Consider the following 19,617-nt stretch of genomic DNA (forward strand, 5'->3'; position numbering starts at 1 on the left):
CTAATATATAATGTCCATGGAGAAGATAAACCATATATACCTACATAAATATTAGCTTACTCTATGCAACATTCTTATCTTAGGGGTTGACTGTCTTCTTGTGATGTGTGCATACTAATCCCAGTTTCTTCTATTCCCATAATTTGATCAAAAGCAGTATGAAAGATTTGGAAAACTCAGTGAGGAAATAATGGAAAAACACAACATATTCCATATTTTAGTACCATCATCATCACACTCACACACACAGAAAAAATACCTATAAATAGGGCCATTACTTTGTTCTTATCATAGGCAACAGGCACAGAGTGTGCTTTTATTGGATAGAAACATGTCAGTGCTCTTTCATCACTGTCTGGTGACCTTCTTTAGCCAGACAGAAGGATATAGAACAGAAATTTCAAATTAGGAGCTAGTTGTTTTTTTCTCCTTGCTTGCCATGAATGGTGACCTAAAATGTGAAGTAGACACCTAAATTGATGTCTCCATCCAGGGAGCATGAAAATTGACCCTATTATTTTATTTCCTTGACCTTGGCCTCATATCCAAACCATTCTTTCAAATCCCATCTCAAATGTTGCTTCCTTCACAGGAACATTTTCTGATCTCAGAGCAGATGGGAAGACTCTTCTTTCAATATTCCTACCATTTGTTTTCTTACTGAAGGTATTTTCATAAATTGTAATGTAAAATGAGTCAATGTGGAGGAGGACTTGGATAGACTTCTGAAATAAGACAGAAGGGGCACATCACCCAGAGGAAGTTGGGGAAGGTATACAGTGCAAGTGGTATCTAAGGTAAACCTCAAAGACAAAAAGAGTTAGGCAGACTGTCAAGTTATTTCCAAAAATCATTACCTTAATTTCTCAATTGAGTACCTACTATACACCAAACCCATTGTACCAAGTACTTTCAATGCTTTCATGTGTTTTCTCTGCTTTATAAATTTCATTTACTTAGGATATAGCTATGGGGTTATCTGTGGCTTGCATCTTCTCTCATACTCCACCTACAAGTCATCAGAAAATCCCAGCTCAAAGGCACCATCTTCCCTTGACTGAATGACAATCGCCTCCCACTCTGTCTCCCTTTCTCACCATTGCCCAAACTCCTGCTTTTCCCTACTTTTACAATCGTACTTTAAAAAAAATTTTTTTTTTTCTTTATTTATTTGAGAGAGAGATAATGAGCAGAGAGAGGAGCAGAGGGAGGAGCAGGCTCTCCACTGAGCAGGAGGCCAGAAGCAAGTATCCATCTCAGGACTGTGGAATCATGCCTGACCTGAAAAAGGCAGATGCTTAACTAACTGAGTCACCCAGGTGCCCCTACAATTGTACTTTAAACTTAAGTCGGATTATGCCACTCATTAGTGCAGTTCTATAATGCCCCACCCACTTACCCTCATAAAAAAGCAAAAATTCCTACAATGGCTAAAAGGTCTTATGCAACCTGAGCTTTCCCTCTTGTTGTCTATCTGATCTCATTTCCTAAAACTATTTCCATCACTTACAATGGAAAAGTCTTGCTCTTCCTTCTACATCAGGCTTGCTCCTATCTAAGAGTACTGTACTGGTCTGCTCTATCCCTGAATTGTTTATAGGCTACATGCTGGCCATCTTTCTCACCTCATTTCCTTAAATGTCTATGAAACCTACTGTATTTAAAACTGCAGTCTCCTCCCCAGTCCCTATTCCCAGATCCTTCTACCCTATTCTGATTTTCTTTCCCCCATATCACTTATCAACTTATCACATATTATACAGTCTATTTCCTTGTTCCTCTCATATAGTTCTCACCTCCCTCGCATTGGACTGAGCCATCTGAGGGCAGATATCTTTGTCTATTTTGTTCACCAACATATACCAAACACCTATTACAGTTTTTGATGTAGCGTAGGCATTCAATAAACATTAGTTCATTAAATTAATAAATTATTTATTTCAATAAGCCTATGAGGTAGGAAATTTCTTACACTCTTCTAAGAAGATAATCAACTGCATTATCTACTCACAGCTAGTTAATGGCAAAGTGGATTCAAATACACTCCAGTGGTCAAACCCTTAGTCCTGATTCCAATCTATTATGCATCTGCAGTACTATTCTATACTATCCTTGAGGACAGGAATGGTATGTATTTCATATCTCTTGGTATTGCTCCAGTGAAACACACAGCAATCTGCACACAGTAGGTGCTCAATAAACATTTAGGTAATTGTGTTTGGATAACTTTTCCCAAGCAAGACAATCTTGTTTACTATTGCAGTCTTCCTATACTGGCTCTTTCAACACTTCTCCTAAAAACATGTGCTCACCTGGAAGTCATAGAAATTATCTGAGTTAACAGAGGTTTAGATAGGTGCTTAATCAATGCTTCACAGGTGCTTAGAGAAAAGGTCAAGGCTAGTCCCCAATTCTTAAGACTCTGCAGTCATTTTTTCCTTTTATGATTTTAATTGTTAAATTTGGAATGTCTATACCACTAGAGTACAAGTATATGAAGGCAGAGATTGTGTTTGTCTCTTCTGTGTGCCCTACAGAGGATGTATTCCAGTAGTGGGTATGCAAAGGGTATTCAATAAGTGCTTTTTTTATTTCTAACATGGTTCAAGCCGGACTGGTACAAACAGTAGGACAAAGACAATCTACCTGGATATTCAAGCAGAGATAATGAAGGGAAGTAAAAAATGAAATAGCCCCATAAAAACAGCTAATAAGCATCAATTTTACCTTTAAAAGTGATCACAGCTTCTGAGATGAGGTTGGGAATTAAATAGAATTTGGAAGATTTTCAATCAATAATCTTCATGGTTTTCATTTTAATTTAAGGGGAAAAAAAACCAGCCAGACCTTGAGCAAGACTGATAGATTGCTACTTGATCAATTCTTTCCTTGTCCCAGTTGTAAAAACAAAGCCATAAATTATACTAATTCTTATTTTGGCTAAATAGCTTATTTCAGCAGCATGGGTAGATGGTGACAGCCCAAGTAATCATGTATTCATCATTACAAAAGGCCCAGAATCAGAGTGTTGGAGCTCTTCTTCCTTCCGGGGCATTATCAAAAAAACTGTAGCCCTCTCAGAGTCAAAAAGAAAACCTGTTAAATAATTCAAATTTGACATTTGTGTTCAAATAACTTTTCCTCCATTTCTGTAGCAGTTGGAGAATAATAGCATTAATTCTCATGACTGATATGACCCAATACTATGTCACTTTTTAGCTTAATTTTTCTTTCTAATAGATGATTTTTGACTTATGCAAAACTAGTAAATTTGCTTTGGGCATATGTTAATCTCAAAGGCCTTTCTGACAGTGCCTGTAACTATAGGCAGATGTTCCTTGTCTAATATGAAAATGCTTCATAATTCTGTAGCAGAAGCAAGAAAATTAAATGAACCTAAAAGGGAAAAGAAAGGAACATAGAAAAAACACTTTAAAAGAGAATTTGACACAACCTGACCTCCATCTCAGCCCTGTCATTCCTTTGAATCAGCATGCCTTGCTAGAGGGAGCCACTTTCCATGAATTCAATCCACAAGTGACCTTCAAGTGGCAAGGATTCTGTGTGTGATTGAAACTGCTATAGGAAAATTTGAGTATGCATCATACAGAGTTCCCATGAGCATCTCCTTTCCCTGACTTAAATCTATGTAGCACTCCCTCCTTCTCTTAGAGATTCGTTAGCTCATATGATTTCAGGGGGCAGACAGAACCTAAATCCATAGGGCATGCTGGCAGTTTAGAAACTCCTGGGTAGGAGTTCATGTTAGTCTTGAGTTAAAATTTCATCTTTTTCATGGAAATCTCAGTTTTGCTGTTAAAGCCTGTCAACTGTTTATACTGAGGGTCATCTCCTTTACTTAAAGTCAGTTGGCAGTAGATGTTAACCACATCCACATAGTACCTTCAGGGCAACACCTAGATTAGTATTTGATTCAATAACTGACAACTATAGCCTAGCCAAGCTGATCTAGCAAACTTAGCCGTCATAGGGAGCTTACAGTTTAGCAGGAGACGTAGACATTGAACAGATAATTGCACACTATAAGAATCACAACTGTGTTATGAGGAACACAGAGAAATTAGGCTAGTCTAAGGATCACAAAGGGCTTCCCTTCAGACATAACATTCAAGGAGAGACCTAATAAATGAGCAGGAATTGGTCAGGATAGAAAGGAAGGAATGCATTTCAGGCATTCTGTGTGGGCTTATAATAAAAGCTCTAAGTAGAGAATGAACCTGGCTCATGTGAGGGGCATCTGGCTGGCTCAGTTGCTTGAGCATCTGCCTTTGGCTTACTTAGGTCATGAGCCCTAGGTTCTGATATCGAGCTCCATGCCAGGCTCCCTGCTAAGGGGGACTCTGCTTCTTCCTCTACCTCTGTTCTCTACCCTCCCCACCACTGATGTTCTCTCTCTCTCTCTCTCAAATAAATAAAATCTTGAAAGAAAGAAAGGAAGGAAGGAAGGGAAGGAGGAAGGGAGAGAGGGAGGGAGGGAGGGAGGAAGGAAGAAAGAAAAGGAAAAAAATGAGCCTAATAAGCTTTGCCCTCAAATGTCCTTAGTGGACAAAGCAGAGTTACTAGACAGAACTGAAATCTTTGGTTTCCTTTGGATCCAAGTGCCAAGACTAGATATGCTTAAGATATCTCTGAGGGAAAGAGAATTTTTCTTAATCTTTTGATCCTATGATTAAAATCTTCTCATTGCCTTATTACATGTAGAAAAATATCTTTGTCCTCTGAAAGTTTTTAGAATCAAATGTTGCCTTATTATCTTTTTTCTTATTTTTTTAAATAGGCAACTTATATTTCTATTTATTTTATTTTATTTTATTTTTTCAGTGTTCTAAGATTCATTGTTTATGCAACACATCCAGTGCTCCAAGCAATACGTGCCCTCCTTAATACCCACCACCAGGCTCACCATGTTCATGGATTGGAAGAATAAACATTGTTAAAATGTCTATACTGCCTAGAGCAATCTATACTTTTAATGCCATCCCAATCAGAATTCCACTGACATTTTTCAAAGAGCCTTATTATCTTAATAGCAACTCTTCCCCCTTGCCTTCTAACTACCATGCTCCTGTCATGCCTTTAGTTCTCAAACTTGCCAGTACTGGTCCAGTCTCAGGGCCTTTGAACTTGCTCTTTCTTCTGCTCTCATCACTATTCCCTAAGATTTTACAAAGCAGAACTCTTCTCAGCTTTCAGATCTCAGTTCAAAATACTACCTTTCTCCTTCCCATTTTCACCATTACCCTCTGATTCTATCCAATTTCTTTTATTACTTTCTATATCCATTCACTAGCATAGAAAATCCATAAGAGTAGAGACTCTGATAGTAAGCATTTCATACAGATACTTTGAAACTATGGATTTAATTCTTTTGGTAAATAATCGTTGAGCTTAACTTTATCTATCTTTAGAATGAAATTAATATTGTATATTTTGCCTATCAATAGGACCACCGGGTTATGTAATGGAACAATGTAATTAACACAATTTTAAGTTGTGGAGGGCTGCAAAAGTGATTTTCTTATGAACAACCAGAAATGAAACTTCTTTTGGTTGACTTTGAATATTTTCTGTTTTTTTTGTTTTTGCATGGCATCTTTGTCAACAAATCTATGCCTCTCAAGTAATAAAGGAGCTAAAAAGGATCATGATTTAACCAATGTCCAAGATAAGCTATCACAAGGTAATAAAAGATAAAGAAAACTGTTATAAGCATGTCTGATTAGTAGCAGAAAGGTAGCAGAACCTTTCTAGAATTACACCCATTTTTTTCATTGAAACAAAACATCACAAGCCTAGCATAGGGTGGATGACTAAGAACACAAACTAGCGTAAGATAAATGATGGTCTAAATCTTAGCTCCTTGCTTGAATTTTATAAAATGTGTAGATAAAGATACTTAGCAAAAGTGGTTGTCATGAGGACAAACTGGGATCTATGGAAGCATATATCACTGAGCCTGGTACACAGTAGGTGCTAAAAAAATTATTGTTGCTGCAACAATAATATTCAGAGCATGAGTGTAATGTTTTATACCACATTATCCATATTGACAGACTGTGGGTGATCAATGGCTAGAGAAAGTCTGGAAGGAACCATTGAGTTACAGACACTGAAATAATGAGGGCCCTCTAATGACTTTTAATCATCAAATAAGAGTATTTCTGATGTTCCCCATCCTTAGTAGCTTTGGGCAGTAGCTCCAGAACTCAGAACTCCCCCATATCTCCTGATGTTTTCATCTCGGTAAAAAAGGCACGGGCAGAGACAGATGTGAGCCTAAGCTGAGAGCTGCCCAGCCAAGAATGAAAATATCCACCAGTTGTACAAAGAAGCAGTCAATTCTTCCTATTTCTTATGGATGGCTGCTGTATCAAATGGCATAGTACTTTCATGGCATTTTCTTGCACTTGATGAAAAGTTGAATCCTTGGTTCCCTCCTCCTTCTTGATTTGCTTTCTACACTCCTCTTGAAATCTGCCTCTTATAAAAATGTCTAGCCTATATGCAAGACCATAGAATCACAATGTTTAGAAAAAGAATGGAGTATTGTCCTGGCTCCCTCACCCCCCCAGAACTTCTCCACGGTATGCCTTCAGGGACGTTAGCCCAACCCCAATTCCATCTACTCTTAGAATCGATTTCTGTCCAGTCAAAAATGGAGAAACCACTGCCTGTGATCATGCAACATTTGTTTTATTGGTTGGTGCCTTTGATTAGCTATGCATACTCCATAACTTTAAAGTGTTCATATAAAAAAAATAAGGCAATGCTCATTTTAGTAGAAAGCTATGACATTCCATTAAATGTCTGAAATATTTGGGAAAACAGATTTTCTTTTTTTTTTTTTTTATAACTAGAACTGTTCTAGGAGCTGGGAATGCAACAAAACATAAGACATAGCTCTTGCTCTTAGAAGATTCTGTGTTTTAGGGATGACAGACCACAAGACAGGCAATTTCTTTACAGGGCAAGCTACTACAACTTTGAGTGATAGAAACCAAAAGGCACATAATGCAGATTACAGACTGGGGTGGGGAGGGCTATCAATGGCTCCCTAGAGGACCAAAGAAATACAACCCGGAATACTGAAACAGCTCTCTATATCCAATGCCTGAGGACACCCGCAAATAAGATCAGGAGCCCGAGACAAGAATGTACAAGTGCGAACAATATCTGAGTCACTGGGTCATGTGGAAAAATTGTCCAGGTGTAAGCCAGGCTTAATCCAGGCTTCCAGATAAGAGGCAATTTCTTGTTTATTTTTCCATCTCTGTTTTGATTTTGAAGAAAGCATGATCAAAAGAGGGGACTAATAGAAAGACAATGCAAGTAGTCATATTACCTAGAAAGGGCAGAGTCAGTATGTAATGAAATCCACTGCCTGTGGAAACAGACACGGGACTTTGCAACAGACATCAGCAGAACTGCCAAAAGCCTGGAACAAAACCTTGTTCCCAAGATTCAAAGAGCCAGAGAAAGCACACAAGGCCATGTGCCACCAAAGTTTCAAGCAATGCAGAGGCTCTTGAAATCACGGTGTATGTCTGACTCCAAAGATAGAGATAGAGGAAGAGTTATATAAGACTTGTGAAAAGAAATTGAATAGCAGAAAGGAGTCTTGGATCTAGTGCTACTTTGAACATCCTCCTTCCTTTAAATGAACATTTTATCATGTATTATTTCCTTTACTAGAATATAGTTAATAGTTTTTACAACTGGTTTCAATGAAGAATGTTTTATTTAGGAAAGCATTTGTTTTAAAGTGATCACTACAAGATCTCCATTGCATCTGTGCCTAGAGAGACCTGTCCTTTTAGTGAGGATCAGGAAACTCCTGGTCAATCCTGGCACCATCTAGTTGTTCTGACCCTGATCTGCCAGAAGGGAAGCCATCTGGGTGCTTTCAAGGTGATGAAAATAGACCAGTTTCATGACGGCAAAGGCTGCTGGGAATCTTTGGTCTAGGGAAGGAAGAGCAGCATAAATGTAGTAAAGGAAATTACATATATTTACTCTATACATAATATATATATGTACTATATATGTAACATATATACTTATATATAAATATATATTTAGAAATACTAATATATATTTATATGTATACATACACATATAGTTATACATATATATGCATATATAGACAAATATGCATGTTTGTATGTATATAGCATACAATTTTCTGTATCAGCTTATTTTCTCTCTAAAACCTTTCTCTCTAAACCTTAGCAAAATGGGCAAAGGTCATGTTTCTGTAGGTCTCCCTTTAAAAAAAAATGGACGTTTTTCATCTATGGAGATGATAATCGATTGGTCAGTAATTAAAATTCTCCAAATGTTCCAACAGTTTTTTTAACCTCTGAGGATCTTGGCTGATTCTTAAGAGACTCTGGATTCATTTCCAGTCCAGGCAACACCTTCGAAGTATTAAAAATCAATCAACTTATGGGGCACCTGGGTGGCTCAGTGGTTTAAAGCCTCTGCCTTCAGCTCAGGTCATGATCCCAGGGTCCTGGGATGGAGCCCCGCATTGGGCTCTCTGCTCAGCGGGGAGACTGCTTCCCCCCATCTCTGCCTGCCTCTCTGCCTACTTGTGATCTCCGTCAAATAAATAAATAAAATCTTTTAAAAAAATCAATCAACTTGGAATTTTTTCCCTAAGCTTTCTGTTGTCATGGTTCTTTTCCTTTGATTCAGCATCATACAAGGATGGTGCCTGGGATGTGGAAAGGAGCTCTGAATTAGAACAATGTACTGGCAAGCATTTAGAGAGCTGTAATAACCAGGCCTGCCATCTGATACAAAAGTAATCATGTCACCCTAAGTCTTCCTTCTAGACTTCTTGGAAAATAAATAGAGCATATTAAACTTGTTATATAATCACCTATAAAATTTTAAGGAATTAAAAATAAAAACCTTTAACTACAAGGATCTTAAATTTCTTTTGAGTTTCTCCTGATTGGTAAGTTACTCTTTTGTCTTACTTCTCCCATGTTTCCCATACGTATTCTTATGAGACTCTTAATAATACAATTTGATGTTCAAAAATTGAGTAAAACATAATTTGAATGGGAATTCTTATTAACATCCAATATTCATTTATAGAGTTTTTTCCATTATCTTGCTATTACCCTCATGTACAGAGCTGATAATATAGTACAAAATTTGCAATTATAAGTGTCTATTGTGAATACTATATTTGAAGCCCAATAGATTATTAATGAGGGAATTTGAACATGGTAATCTCACCAACCAAGCTTTCCGATTGTCTTTAAAACACAAAGAAAATATAGTCTTAAAAATATGATTTTACATTTTTTAAGACTTATCCCCACACCTTCCCCTCCCACACTTTTTTAGAAAATGCTTTGTAGTAAAGACAAGAAGGCAATTGCAATCCTAGGCAAGAAGCTCAATTCAAAGTCTTGCATCCTGAGAGTATCATGGATTCACTCACTTAGAGGTGAGTTTCATCCCATTTGGGTAAAATACCCCTACTTAGAGCTAAATTAATTAAAATTCCAAAAAGAAAGCACCATATCTAGTTACAATGGTAGAAGAAACTTTTTTCATTTGTTTTTTGAAGTTTCTTTCAATTTTTTTTAAAATTGTGTTATGTTAGTCACCATGGAATACATCATTACTTTTTGATGTAGTGTTCCAAGATTGAACTCCGAGAAGAAACTTTTTAATGGTGCTCAAACTTGGGTTGGAAGTGCTTCTTTCTGCTAAAAGGATGAATCAGAATGAAGATCAGTTTAGAATCAAGGGAGAGAATGAAACCTCTTAGGAAAAAGGTGTTCTTGTCTACTCACTGTGTCTTGGAGAACTGTCCTCTGGCTAAGCCACTGTTTCAAGCACTACTCTCTGTGGACAGAGATTGGAGAGACAGCCAAATGAATAATTGTCTCTGATAGAATTTATAGTTACCAAGAAATGTCAGCCTGGCTACTAGGCTCAAATTATCAAGATAGAGAAGCAAAGTTCTGTGGGGTTTTCCCTGCAGAATGAAAGGAACAGTGCCCTCATATATCCTGAAAACTCTAGCTTTTTAAGTCAGGAGACATTTAGTGAACTTGTACTCTGTGCTACACTCAGTGGGAAACAGAAACATGAAACCTATACCTATGGCTCACACTACTACAGAGCTTACAGAATACCTTACATACTTTTTGAGGATAAAACTTGAAAAACTGGATAGATCCAAAACACACACACACATACATTATGTACACATAAATCCCATCTCTGTCATCATTTCCTAACTTCAGTCCAGAACAAGGAGTCTATATGAAATACCTTCTCAGCTTCTTTCAGGGAACTAGACCCAGGCTTGAGATATAGATTTTTTTTTAATTTTATTTATTTACTTGACAGAGAGAGGAGATCACAAGTAGGCAGAGGCAGGCAGAGAGAGAGGGGGAAGCAGGCTCCCTGCTGAGCAGAGAGCCCCATGCGGAGCTCAATCCCAGGACCCTAGGATCACGACCTGAGCCGAAGGCAGAGGCTTAACCCACTGAGCCACCCAGGTGCTCTGAGATACAGATTTAGGCACTTGAATGCTTTCAGCATGAAGCAGTGACCAAAAGAAACTGAGGATTTGTTAAATAGATCATAAGGTGATAAGCTCACAGGAATAGAGAGAATTAAGGAGTTACTTAATAACCATATATTCAAGTACTATAGAAGGTATGCCTTAGCCAAAATTAATCAGATCACCGGGACATTTAGAACCCCTACTTCTGGGCAACTATAAAAAATATATATATATTCATTTGCTACTATTTAATTAAATGGAAATCAAATGAAAATATACGTTGCTGCCAAAAGGCTAGAATCCTTGGCAGTGATTATCTGTATCGATCGAGGTACTTTTCATTAGATGTTCCTGGGAAGACATGATTACAAGCAGTGGATGGAGATAAAACGCACAGGCATGGGTGGATGTTTGTAGTGGGGAGAAATACATGTACCAGTAAGTGCCTCCTCCCAACTCCTAGGCCAGGCTGTCCTAAATCTCCAAGGTCAAGAATGGATTTAAGTTCTGCATTCCTGTTGCTTAGATTTCCTGTTTCCAGTGGTTTCTGAATATCTGCCTTGTACCACCTCCTCTGATCCCCCATCTTTTTCTTTTTTCCCCCCATCTTTTTATTTTCACCATTATCCTGCCACTTTGCCCCACACTGAGAAATACTGAGGTTCCTTCATTCTCCCAAAATAAACACTATCTCAATCCTTCTGAGTGTAGTGGCCTTTTGATTAACGTTGGGGTGTCAGAAAGAAGTTAAAGCAAGGCACGGTGATGATCAATGCATATTTAAATACCAAACTTCACTCCCCTAAAATTTCAAGTCCATTTCCCCCATGGAGAAAAATTTTGGTGGTCATGCTTTTCTGGAAGATCCTAGTTCCTGCCAGTTCCTTAAGCTCCTCCCCAAATTCCAGTATTTCTCTTCTTTTTCACCCTTTCCAAGCTCTCATTCTGTTTCCCCTCTACCTTCAGTAGAGCTGCTGTGAGTAACAACAAATTTCCTGAGACTTGGTTATGGCATAGCACAACTTTCAAACCACACCCAGGGGGAAGAACAACTCTTTTCATTACCAAAAAACCACCTTTGTGATATTTTTTCTAATAAAAGACAAGCTATCTTTCTTAAAAGGATTTTGCCTTGCTTTGACATCAAGAGACTCATAACATGGCCTTCTTTTCAAAATAATATGTTTTCTCTCCGTTTTTTCATTCACTCTTTCGATACAGAGATTTTCAGTGCCTACTATGAAAGCCGCTATGTTAAGCATTGGAGAAAATGAAAAATATGTTTTTTAAGATTTTATATATTTATTTGTTACACACAAGCGCAAGCAGGGAGAGCTGCAGGCAGAGAGAGAAGTAGGCTTCCCCCTGAACAAGGAGCCCGATGCGGAACTTGATTCCAGGACCTTGGGATCATGACCTGAGCCCAAGGCAGATGCTTAACTGACTAAGCCACCCAGGCACTCCAAATTTGTTTTAAATAAATAATTAATCAAGTATTATTGGATCAATTGCTTCAATATTTCCCCCATTTCTCTACAATGGTTATGAATATCCCAGTGAACAGCTCAATTAATTTGGAGTCTTCTCATTTCGGATAATGACTGGCTGGAAACTGACTGAACTAAATGGTTTCATTTTCAAAATAATGAATCCTATGCTTTCAGTGGGCTATTTTTTTAATTTCTTGAAATGCCAGGCACGGCTTTAGCAAGCCTGAGAACCATTACCCCATCATACCATACACTCGTGTCTATGAGACCACACAAAACTATTTCCTAGATTTAACACTGTCAACACAATAAAGCGTTCCGGCCATGTTCTTCTGTTTTATGCAGAAACTTATTAGTCTCCATTCAAATAATATAATTTTCAAGTGTTCTGATCCTGTTCCAAACACCCTTTAGAGAATAGGTACATGGTACGAAACACGAAAACCACTTTAATATATTATTACCTCGAGAGTACATATGCAATACTTAAGTGTTTCTACTTGAAGGTGTAAGAGTGAGCTTTTGTTTGTTTGTTCTGGTAAATGTTTCATGCCAAATGCACCCTCAATGATGATAACAAGCTTAGGTGCTTCTTTGGAGATACAGCCAACTAGCTCTCTCGATTTAGTGTGTGTTAGTCATGACATGAATGAAATGTGGTAGGTTTTGTGTCAGCTGAGTCAGAACACCACAGTCTCAGAAAAATTATACTTTGTCATAATGATACCTGAACTGAGCTTTCCAGGTGTCCATGCTAAGTGGAGTGAGTCATTGCTTGGGCAGTGCATTCACAAGGTCCTAAATACCCTTTTCCTAACTATAGTATAAAACGTACCTCATTTCCAGAAATGGTCAGGTTTTATGTCATTCTATTATTTATGATTTCTTTCTATCACATGTCAGGTTAATCTCCTCACAAAAGGTAATCTCCCTCCTGGAATGATTTCATACATTGTTGTTCCAAGGACAGCAGGAGAAAGAACAAGCATTTGACTGTAAGATTCTGCACTGGAAATGATTACAAGGGGGAAAATGGTTTGTAATAGCAGAAAGGAAGCCTTGGCTCAGGTCCCTGAGAGTAGTAGCTCTTTCTGACTCATTTTTCCTGATTGGCCTTTTCTCAAAATGAAATCAAATGTAGTGCATATCTAAACTTAGTGTTTCAAGTTCCAGGCGCTTTACTATGAGACTTTGGGAACAGAGTTGGTCTTAGGAAATTGTGATACAGCGTTGTTATGGATTCGCCTCCCTGCTCCGAGTTTTCTCACCATTTCCTCCTAAAATGTCACTTCCTGGAAGCCTTCACGAGCCAAAAAGAAATCCATTGGTGGATTTTTCAAACACCCTGAGTTTGCAGATTATGGGTCTTCCAAGGAGTAGATACATCATGTAGAATATAGTTGTAACTATACAAATGATGGCCACATTTGGAAAAGCCACCCATTTTCACACTGTTTTTTCAACTCCATGCTTTTCCTCAATTTATAATTCCCTTATTAATGAACACTTAAGTTGAACATAGTGATCTGACTTTCTTAGTGGATGTCTGCTATGTGCCAGGCACCAGGTTTTTTATATCCAGTTAGTCTTCCAACAACCCCAGAAGAGAGTCATTTTATGCCTGTGTTACAAATCAGGAAATCCAAGTCCAGAGAGATTAAGTACGTGACACAAGGAGCTGACAGTGTTGGTCTTGACTCAAACTCAAGCCTTTCTGTCTTCAAAGCCATGTCTTTCCCAATATGTCACCCTCACTCTCAGGCAGCTCTGGAGAGTATTCAGGACAGATAAGAAGGGGCAGCAAGACTTTGTGTTACTCTGAGCTCCACAGAATTCAGACCATTTTCTCTTCATATTTACTTAAGATACTTAACTACAGATTTAGTACTTCTTATACCATACAACACATTGTAATCTCATTGATGCCTTTTGTGTCCATAAACTCTGCCATTCTTTCTTCCTTTCAAACTCACTGCTTCAGATCTTGTCTCCTCAAATCTTATTTCATTGTAGAGAAAGAATGTTAATAGCAGAAATCAAACCAAATACCCTAACAACCTATTCTGTGGAAAACTTCCACTAAAGTCCTCACTATAGACCATAAGAGCAAATGTACACTCCATTATTATAAAAACCCAAGGAAAGAGATTGTGGCCTACTGGGGGGAAAAGAAAGAAGGAATAAATATTGGGCTTTGTGTTATACAGACCTGAATCTATAACCACATTTCCCACCTTCTGACTTGGGACCTTAAGCTGATTACTCAAGCTTTCTAAACCACAGCAGTACTCATTCCTTTTCTTATCTGCAAAATAAGCTTAAAACCTCCTTCACTTATAAGGAAAGTTAAATGAAATAATGTATGTTTGGTGTCTAGCTAGCGAGTTAGATAACCCTCCAATATGTCCCTTCCTCTTCTATTCTTTCTGCCATTCCCTCTTCCCCCAAATTTGCATTTACCCTGCCTGCAAAAGTCTATCTTCTAAGTAACACAAATCTTGATGGATTAAAATGTTGCTCGTGTCTTCTCTCAGTGAAGAGGTAAAATAGCATCTGTGATGTATAGGAGGAAGGCAGTTGAATTATTTGGAAATATTTTGCTCCTACAAAAGACTATCTCAGATGGACAATGAGTATAATATTGGAGCTGAATTTCACCATAAGTCAGAAACCATTCATTTAACATGATTGTTCTCCACTCTACCCAACTCCTGATTTTACTTACTGATTAAAAGGGGGGAAAAAGAATCTGTTGCACTTGTACAACAAAACAGAATCGTGATAAACGCTGCCAAGTTAACAAATTCCCAGTGGCATCACATCAAGCTGGGCATGAAAAATAAGCAATATGAGACTACTATCAGTTAAAGTCCCGAAATCAACTTCATCTGGGGCGCTTCATTGTTTCTGGCCTCCCTGCTGCGTTTTTTTAGAAGGTCTACAGCATGATAACAAATTTGACAACCCTACCAAATTTACCAAAACCCTAGCAAAAGACTGGAATATAAAATCTATTTTTTTTTTGGCTGTTGGCATATTACTCCTTTATTAGAAATTGTAAATGAGAAATTATTTCGACACCTGAAGACCAAACTATAACAGATGATTCCATTGGTTCAAGATTTTGAGACATTCTAGAAAGAGTTTTCTGTAAAGTATATCCTTTCCGTGGCATGGCAACATCATTCTTCTTTAAAAAAGTTACTGGACAGACATCGTTTCCACCATCACCTATATAAACAATTCGTGTATAATTCACTCCCTGTTGTAACTGTTTATCTACAAATTCTACCAAAACTACATTTTTGCAAAGATTTTTGGGGCACCTGTTGCAAGAATGGACATGGTAACTTTCCACAGTGAGATGACCATTGCTATCAAAAGCTGCTGGATTTGTAAACACTTTATCAAACACATCATGAAAACTGGTAGCTTCTAAAACCCAATCTATGAAGACTGAATTTGAATCTGAAATAATGATGCAGTCAAATTTATCCTTGTTCTTTCTTATAAAGTTCAAAAGCTCCACCATCCCTAGAGTGAAAGGCATTGATGTCACTGCTCTTTTCATTTCATCTTCTCTTACACCTTCATCTCCCAAATACTTAAAGACTCTGCCCATAAATTCTGTCCAAAATCCTTTTTCATAAGAATCTTGTAGTTCAATAGGAAGCTTTTTCTCTGGAGCACACTGTACAATCCAGGTGTCACTATTATCATCTATGATTGTATTGTCAAAGTCAAAAACGAGCAAAATTTTCATGGTTCCAAAAGCAAATGTGGGTTACCCCAACTTAGTATTTCCAAGACAATTATTTTTACTTCAGAATAGGGTTTAAGTTAAACAGTCATGACAATCTTCAGTTTTAAACACCAGCCAGTTTCTAACCAACATTACTCCTACTCTATATGCAGGGAACAAAGTCTTCTGGTTTGGAGCAAAGAAACGGAGACGTCTTAACTCCAGCATTATTACGGTGGAACATCTGATAGAAAACCTGCAGGGTCCGCACTGAACGTAGGCGCAGGCACCTTGCTGGGGTCATCCCCTGTGAGGAGCGCGCTGGATGAGGATGGGAGCTCCGGGCCGGGTCCCCAGGGCTCCTCACTGACCCAGACCAGGTGCCAGCAGCAGCCTTGCCTCCGCGCTGCTCCCGCGGACTCTGCCCTCCGACCTCGTTCCTGTGCATTGGAATGTTTAGCATTCCATTTCAGTGAAATAGGATATGCCTGAGCTTTGAATTATGATGGAGATAAAGATACTAAACTCCTATGGGACCTTCCTGTTTTATGAACTCTGAGTTTCGGGGCCTAAAAACTCAGCAACATGGAAGATTTTGGTTTGGGAGCATGCAAAAGCTTGGAAATTTTCTTGATTCTTTATTTCATGTATTTGACTCAGTTGACAGCATTATCATTTCAATTTCTTTTTAAATAACATCTGCCATCTTGGCGTCAGAAACTCCAACATCAACCATCTGACCCTTAGAAGTAGTCTAGGGTATAAATTGGCAAATTTCATATTTTTACTTTATATATATATATATATATATATATATATATATATATATATATATAATTTATTTCCAAAGTTAATTATCTCATTTCTATATGACCAAGATGATTCTGAAATTTCTCATATTAAATTTTGCCAAGAGGCCTGCCCTGTTCCATAATTCCTTCACTAAAGAAAAACTGGCTGATGTGATGAGCCCACTAAAAGCCCTCCTTACCTACATGTTGCTTTGCCAGGGTTCGGCTGCTTAGAACCTGCACTGTCTGGTTCCATCCTTCCCCACTGGTGTGATGGGGTCTGGCAGTGATAAGTTAAGGTTTACTGTGGGAGAAAAGAAGCCACTTCCACTCAATGTTAAGCTCAGTCAGGGCCATCTCAGGCCATCTGGCACCAGAACACATGATATTTTAGCTCTTTAATCCCTGCTGCTGTTGCAGATCCCCACGTGGGTTCCTGGGATTTCCTGAAAGAAGACAATCCCATTCCTTCAGCACTCTTTATGCCCAACCAAGGGAGTACAAAGCTTGGGCTTCCCCAGGTCAAGAGTTGAACTTATGTTCACACGTTCCATTATTTTTCATTGAGCACTGTCTTAGCTCAGGCTGCTGAAACAAAGTACCACAGCCTGGGTAGCTGATGAACAACAGAAATCTGCTTCTCACAGTCTTGGAGCCTGAAAACCCCAGGTCAAGGAGCCAACAGGGCTTGGTTTTGGGAGGGCTCTCTCCCAGGTTGTTGAAAGCTACCCTCTCCTTATACTCTCACGTGGCTGGGAGAGGCCAAGAGTGCTCTCTGGACACTAATCTTACACATGAAGCCTCCACCTTCATGACACAACTACTTCCCAAAGGCCTAATTACTTCCTAATATATGCCATTGGTAGCTTAGATTTCAATATGTGAATCTGGAGGTTGCAGGGCCATACAAATATTGGGTTAATTGCAAGATTCAGTCATAAAGGGGCACCTGGGTGGCTCAGTGGGTTAAGCCTCTGCCTTGGGCTCAGGTCATGATCTCAGGGTCCTGGGATCGAGTCCCGCATCGGGCTCTCTGCTCAGCAAGGAGTCTGCTTCCCCCTCTCTCTCTCTGCTTGCCTCTCTGCCTACTTGTAGTCTCCATCTGTTAAATAAATAAATAAAATCTTTAAAAAAAAAAAGATTCAGTCATAAAGAAAACTCAGTTTCACCTGTTGAAGATCCAATCATGAACCAGGAACAACTATTCTGCCTTTCCAAAGTTTACTTTTTATTTCTGTTGAAGCACACTATTCATCCCAGAATGTCTGATTCGGGAGGGCATTAATGCTTATCTGCTTGCTCCATCCCCACTCAACTCCCCAGCAACCTAAGCCTAGGCATGGATTGAAGGCAAAATTTCTGCATGATGAGCTTCCCCCTGAGGGCCTGATGTCTTTTTCTGACAGCAAAACTCCATTAGTGAACAGAATACCTGGATTCAGATTCTAAGTTCCTGCCTATCCGCACTTTGGCTTTGGACAAATTACTTAAATTCTCTGTGTCATCATTTTCTCATTATAAAATGGAGGCAATAGCAGCACCTACTCACAGAGTTATTATGAAAGTGCCTGTTCCATGCAAAGTGTTATATGAATATCAATTAAATAGCTAAAATAAAAAAATGAAGCTTTATGTCCTAATTCACTGTTTATTATTCTTTTAAATAGTTCACACATATTAACTTAACTTAATTTCAAAACAGACTATGAGGCAAACTCTTACAAGGCAAATTCTTATCTTAGAGATGAGGAAACAGGCCAAGAAACTTTAAATATCTTTCAAAGGTCATAGAGTTGTTAGGCCCCCAGTTGTTATGTTGCAATTCCTGGCATTCTGGATCCAAAGCCAGAATTTCTCAAAACACGGATTTTTTTAAGAGCAATGTGTTCAGGAACTTGACATATTCTTTTTCTAAGTTCTTTGGGCTCTTACATAAATTCTCTAGGCAGCCAAGATATAAACACAATCTCTTCCAATGTGACCCACTGGTGACTTCCAGTCGGTAGTCTCCATTACAGAACAAGATTTAAGTCCCCTCTACCCACACACTCTTTGAAAGGAAGAATTCTATAATGGTCCCCAAGATTCCTATACTCTCATGTACACACCCATACAATTACTTCCATGTGGTTATAAGGAGGACTTGTGAATACAATGATTTCCCCTCACATGATCATATCATGTTATACAGCAGAAACAATTTTGCAGATGTAATTAAAATCCCTAGTCAGTTGACTTTGAACCACTCAAAAAAGATTATACTTGGTGGGCTTCACTTAATCAGGGAAGCCCTAAAAAGATGTCAGAGTTTGGGATGCCTGGCTGGCTCAGTAAGGAGAGCATGTGACTCTTGATCTCTGGGGTCATGAGTTTGAGCCCCACACTGGGCACAGAGATTATTTAAAAAAATAAAATTGAAGCATATCAACAAATATTTTTTAAAAATGATGTCAGAGTTATGCAAAGTGAAAGATTCTCCTTGTGACCTTAGAGGAGCAAACTGTCACGTTGCCGAGGAAGTCATATGGCAGGAAACACAGGTGGCCTCCAGGAGCAGAGAGTAGCACCAGTTGAGAGCCAGTCAGAAAATGGCAACATCATTCCTACAACCACAAGACATTAAATTCTGCCCACAAAACGTAGCTTAGAAGGCAACTCTCAGCCCCAGAAGAGAATCCAGTCTGCCTTCTGAGACATTCAGAAGAGAACCCAATAGATCCCTATTCAGACTTCAGACCTAAGAAATGGGTATTGTTTTGGGCAAATATTTTCTGAATATGACACACAAAGTACAAATAACAGAAGCAAAAATCAACAAAAATGGGACTACATCAAACTTAAAAGCTTCTGGATGGCAAAAGAAATAACCAAATACCAAGGCAACCTACAGAATGGGAGCACATTTTTGCAAGTCATATATCAGATGAGGGTTAATATCTTAAATATATAAAGAACTCATAAAACTCATAACTACAAAAAATCCAGTTTAAAAATGAACAGAAGAACTGACTAGACATTTTTCCAAAGAAGATATCC

At 38.4% G+C, this 19,617-nt stretch overlaps 1 protein-coding gene across 1 annotated transcript; it reads right to left on the reverse strand.

Annotated features, from left to right (window-relative positions):
- Positions 1-15,075: 15,075 nt before the first annotated feature.
- On the reverse strand, positions 15,076-16,209 carry LOC125093587 (pyridoxal phosphate phosphatase PHOSPHO2). Its single transcript, XM_047719011.1, has one exon. It carries the CDS (start codon positions 15,809-15,811, stop codon positions 15,086-15,088), a length of 726 nt encoding a protein of 241 aa, XP_047574967.1. The 5' UTR covers positions 15,812-16,209; the 3' UTR covers positions 15,076-15,085.
- Positions 16,210-19,617: the final 3,408 nt, after the last annotated feature.

The sequence above is a fragment of the Lutra lutra genome, chromosome 2 (assembly GCF_902655055.1).
Source record: "Lutra lutra chromosome 2, mLutLut1.2, whole genome shotgun sequence".
Lineage (NCBI taxonomy): Eukaryota > Metazoa > Chordata > Mammalia > Carnivora > Mustelidae > Lutra > Lutra lutra.

Bases quoted from the DNA above. Each gene is read 5' to 3' on its own strand.
- LOC125093587 (XM_047719011.1), bottom strand. From the start codon at position 15,811: ATGAAAATTTTGCTCGTTTTTGACTTTGACAATACAATCATAGATGAT.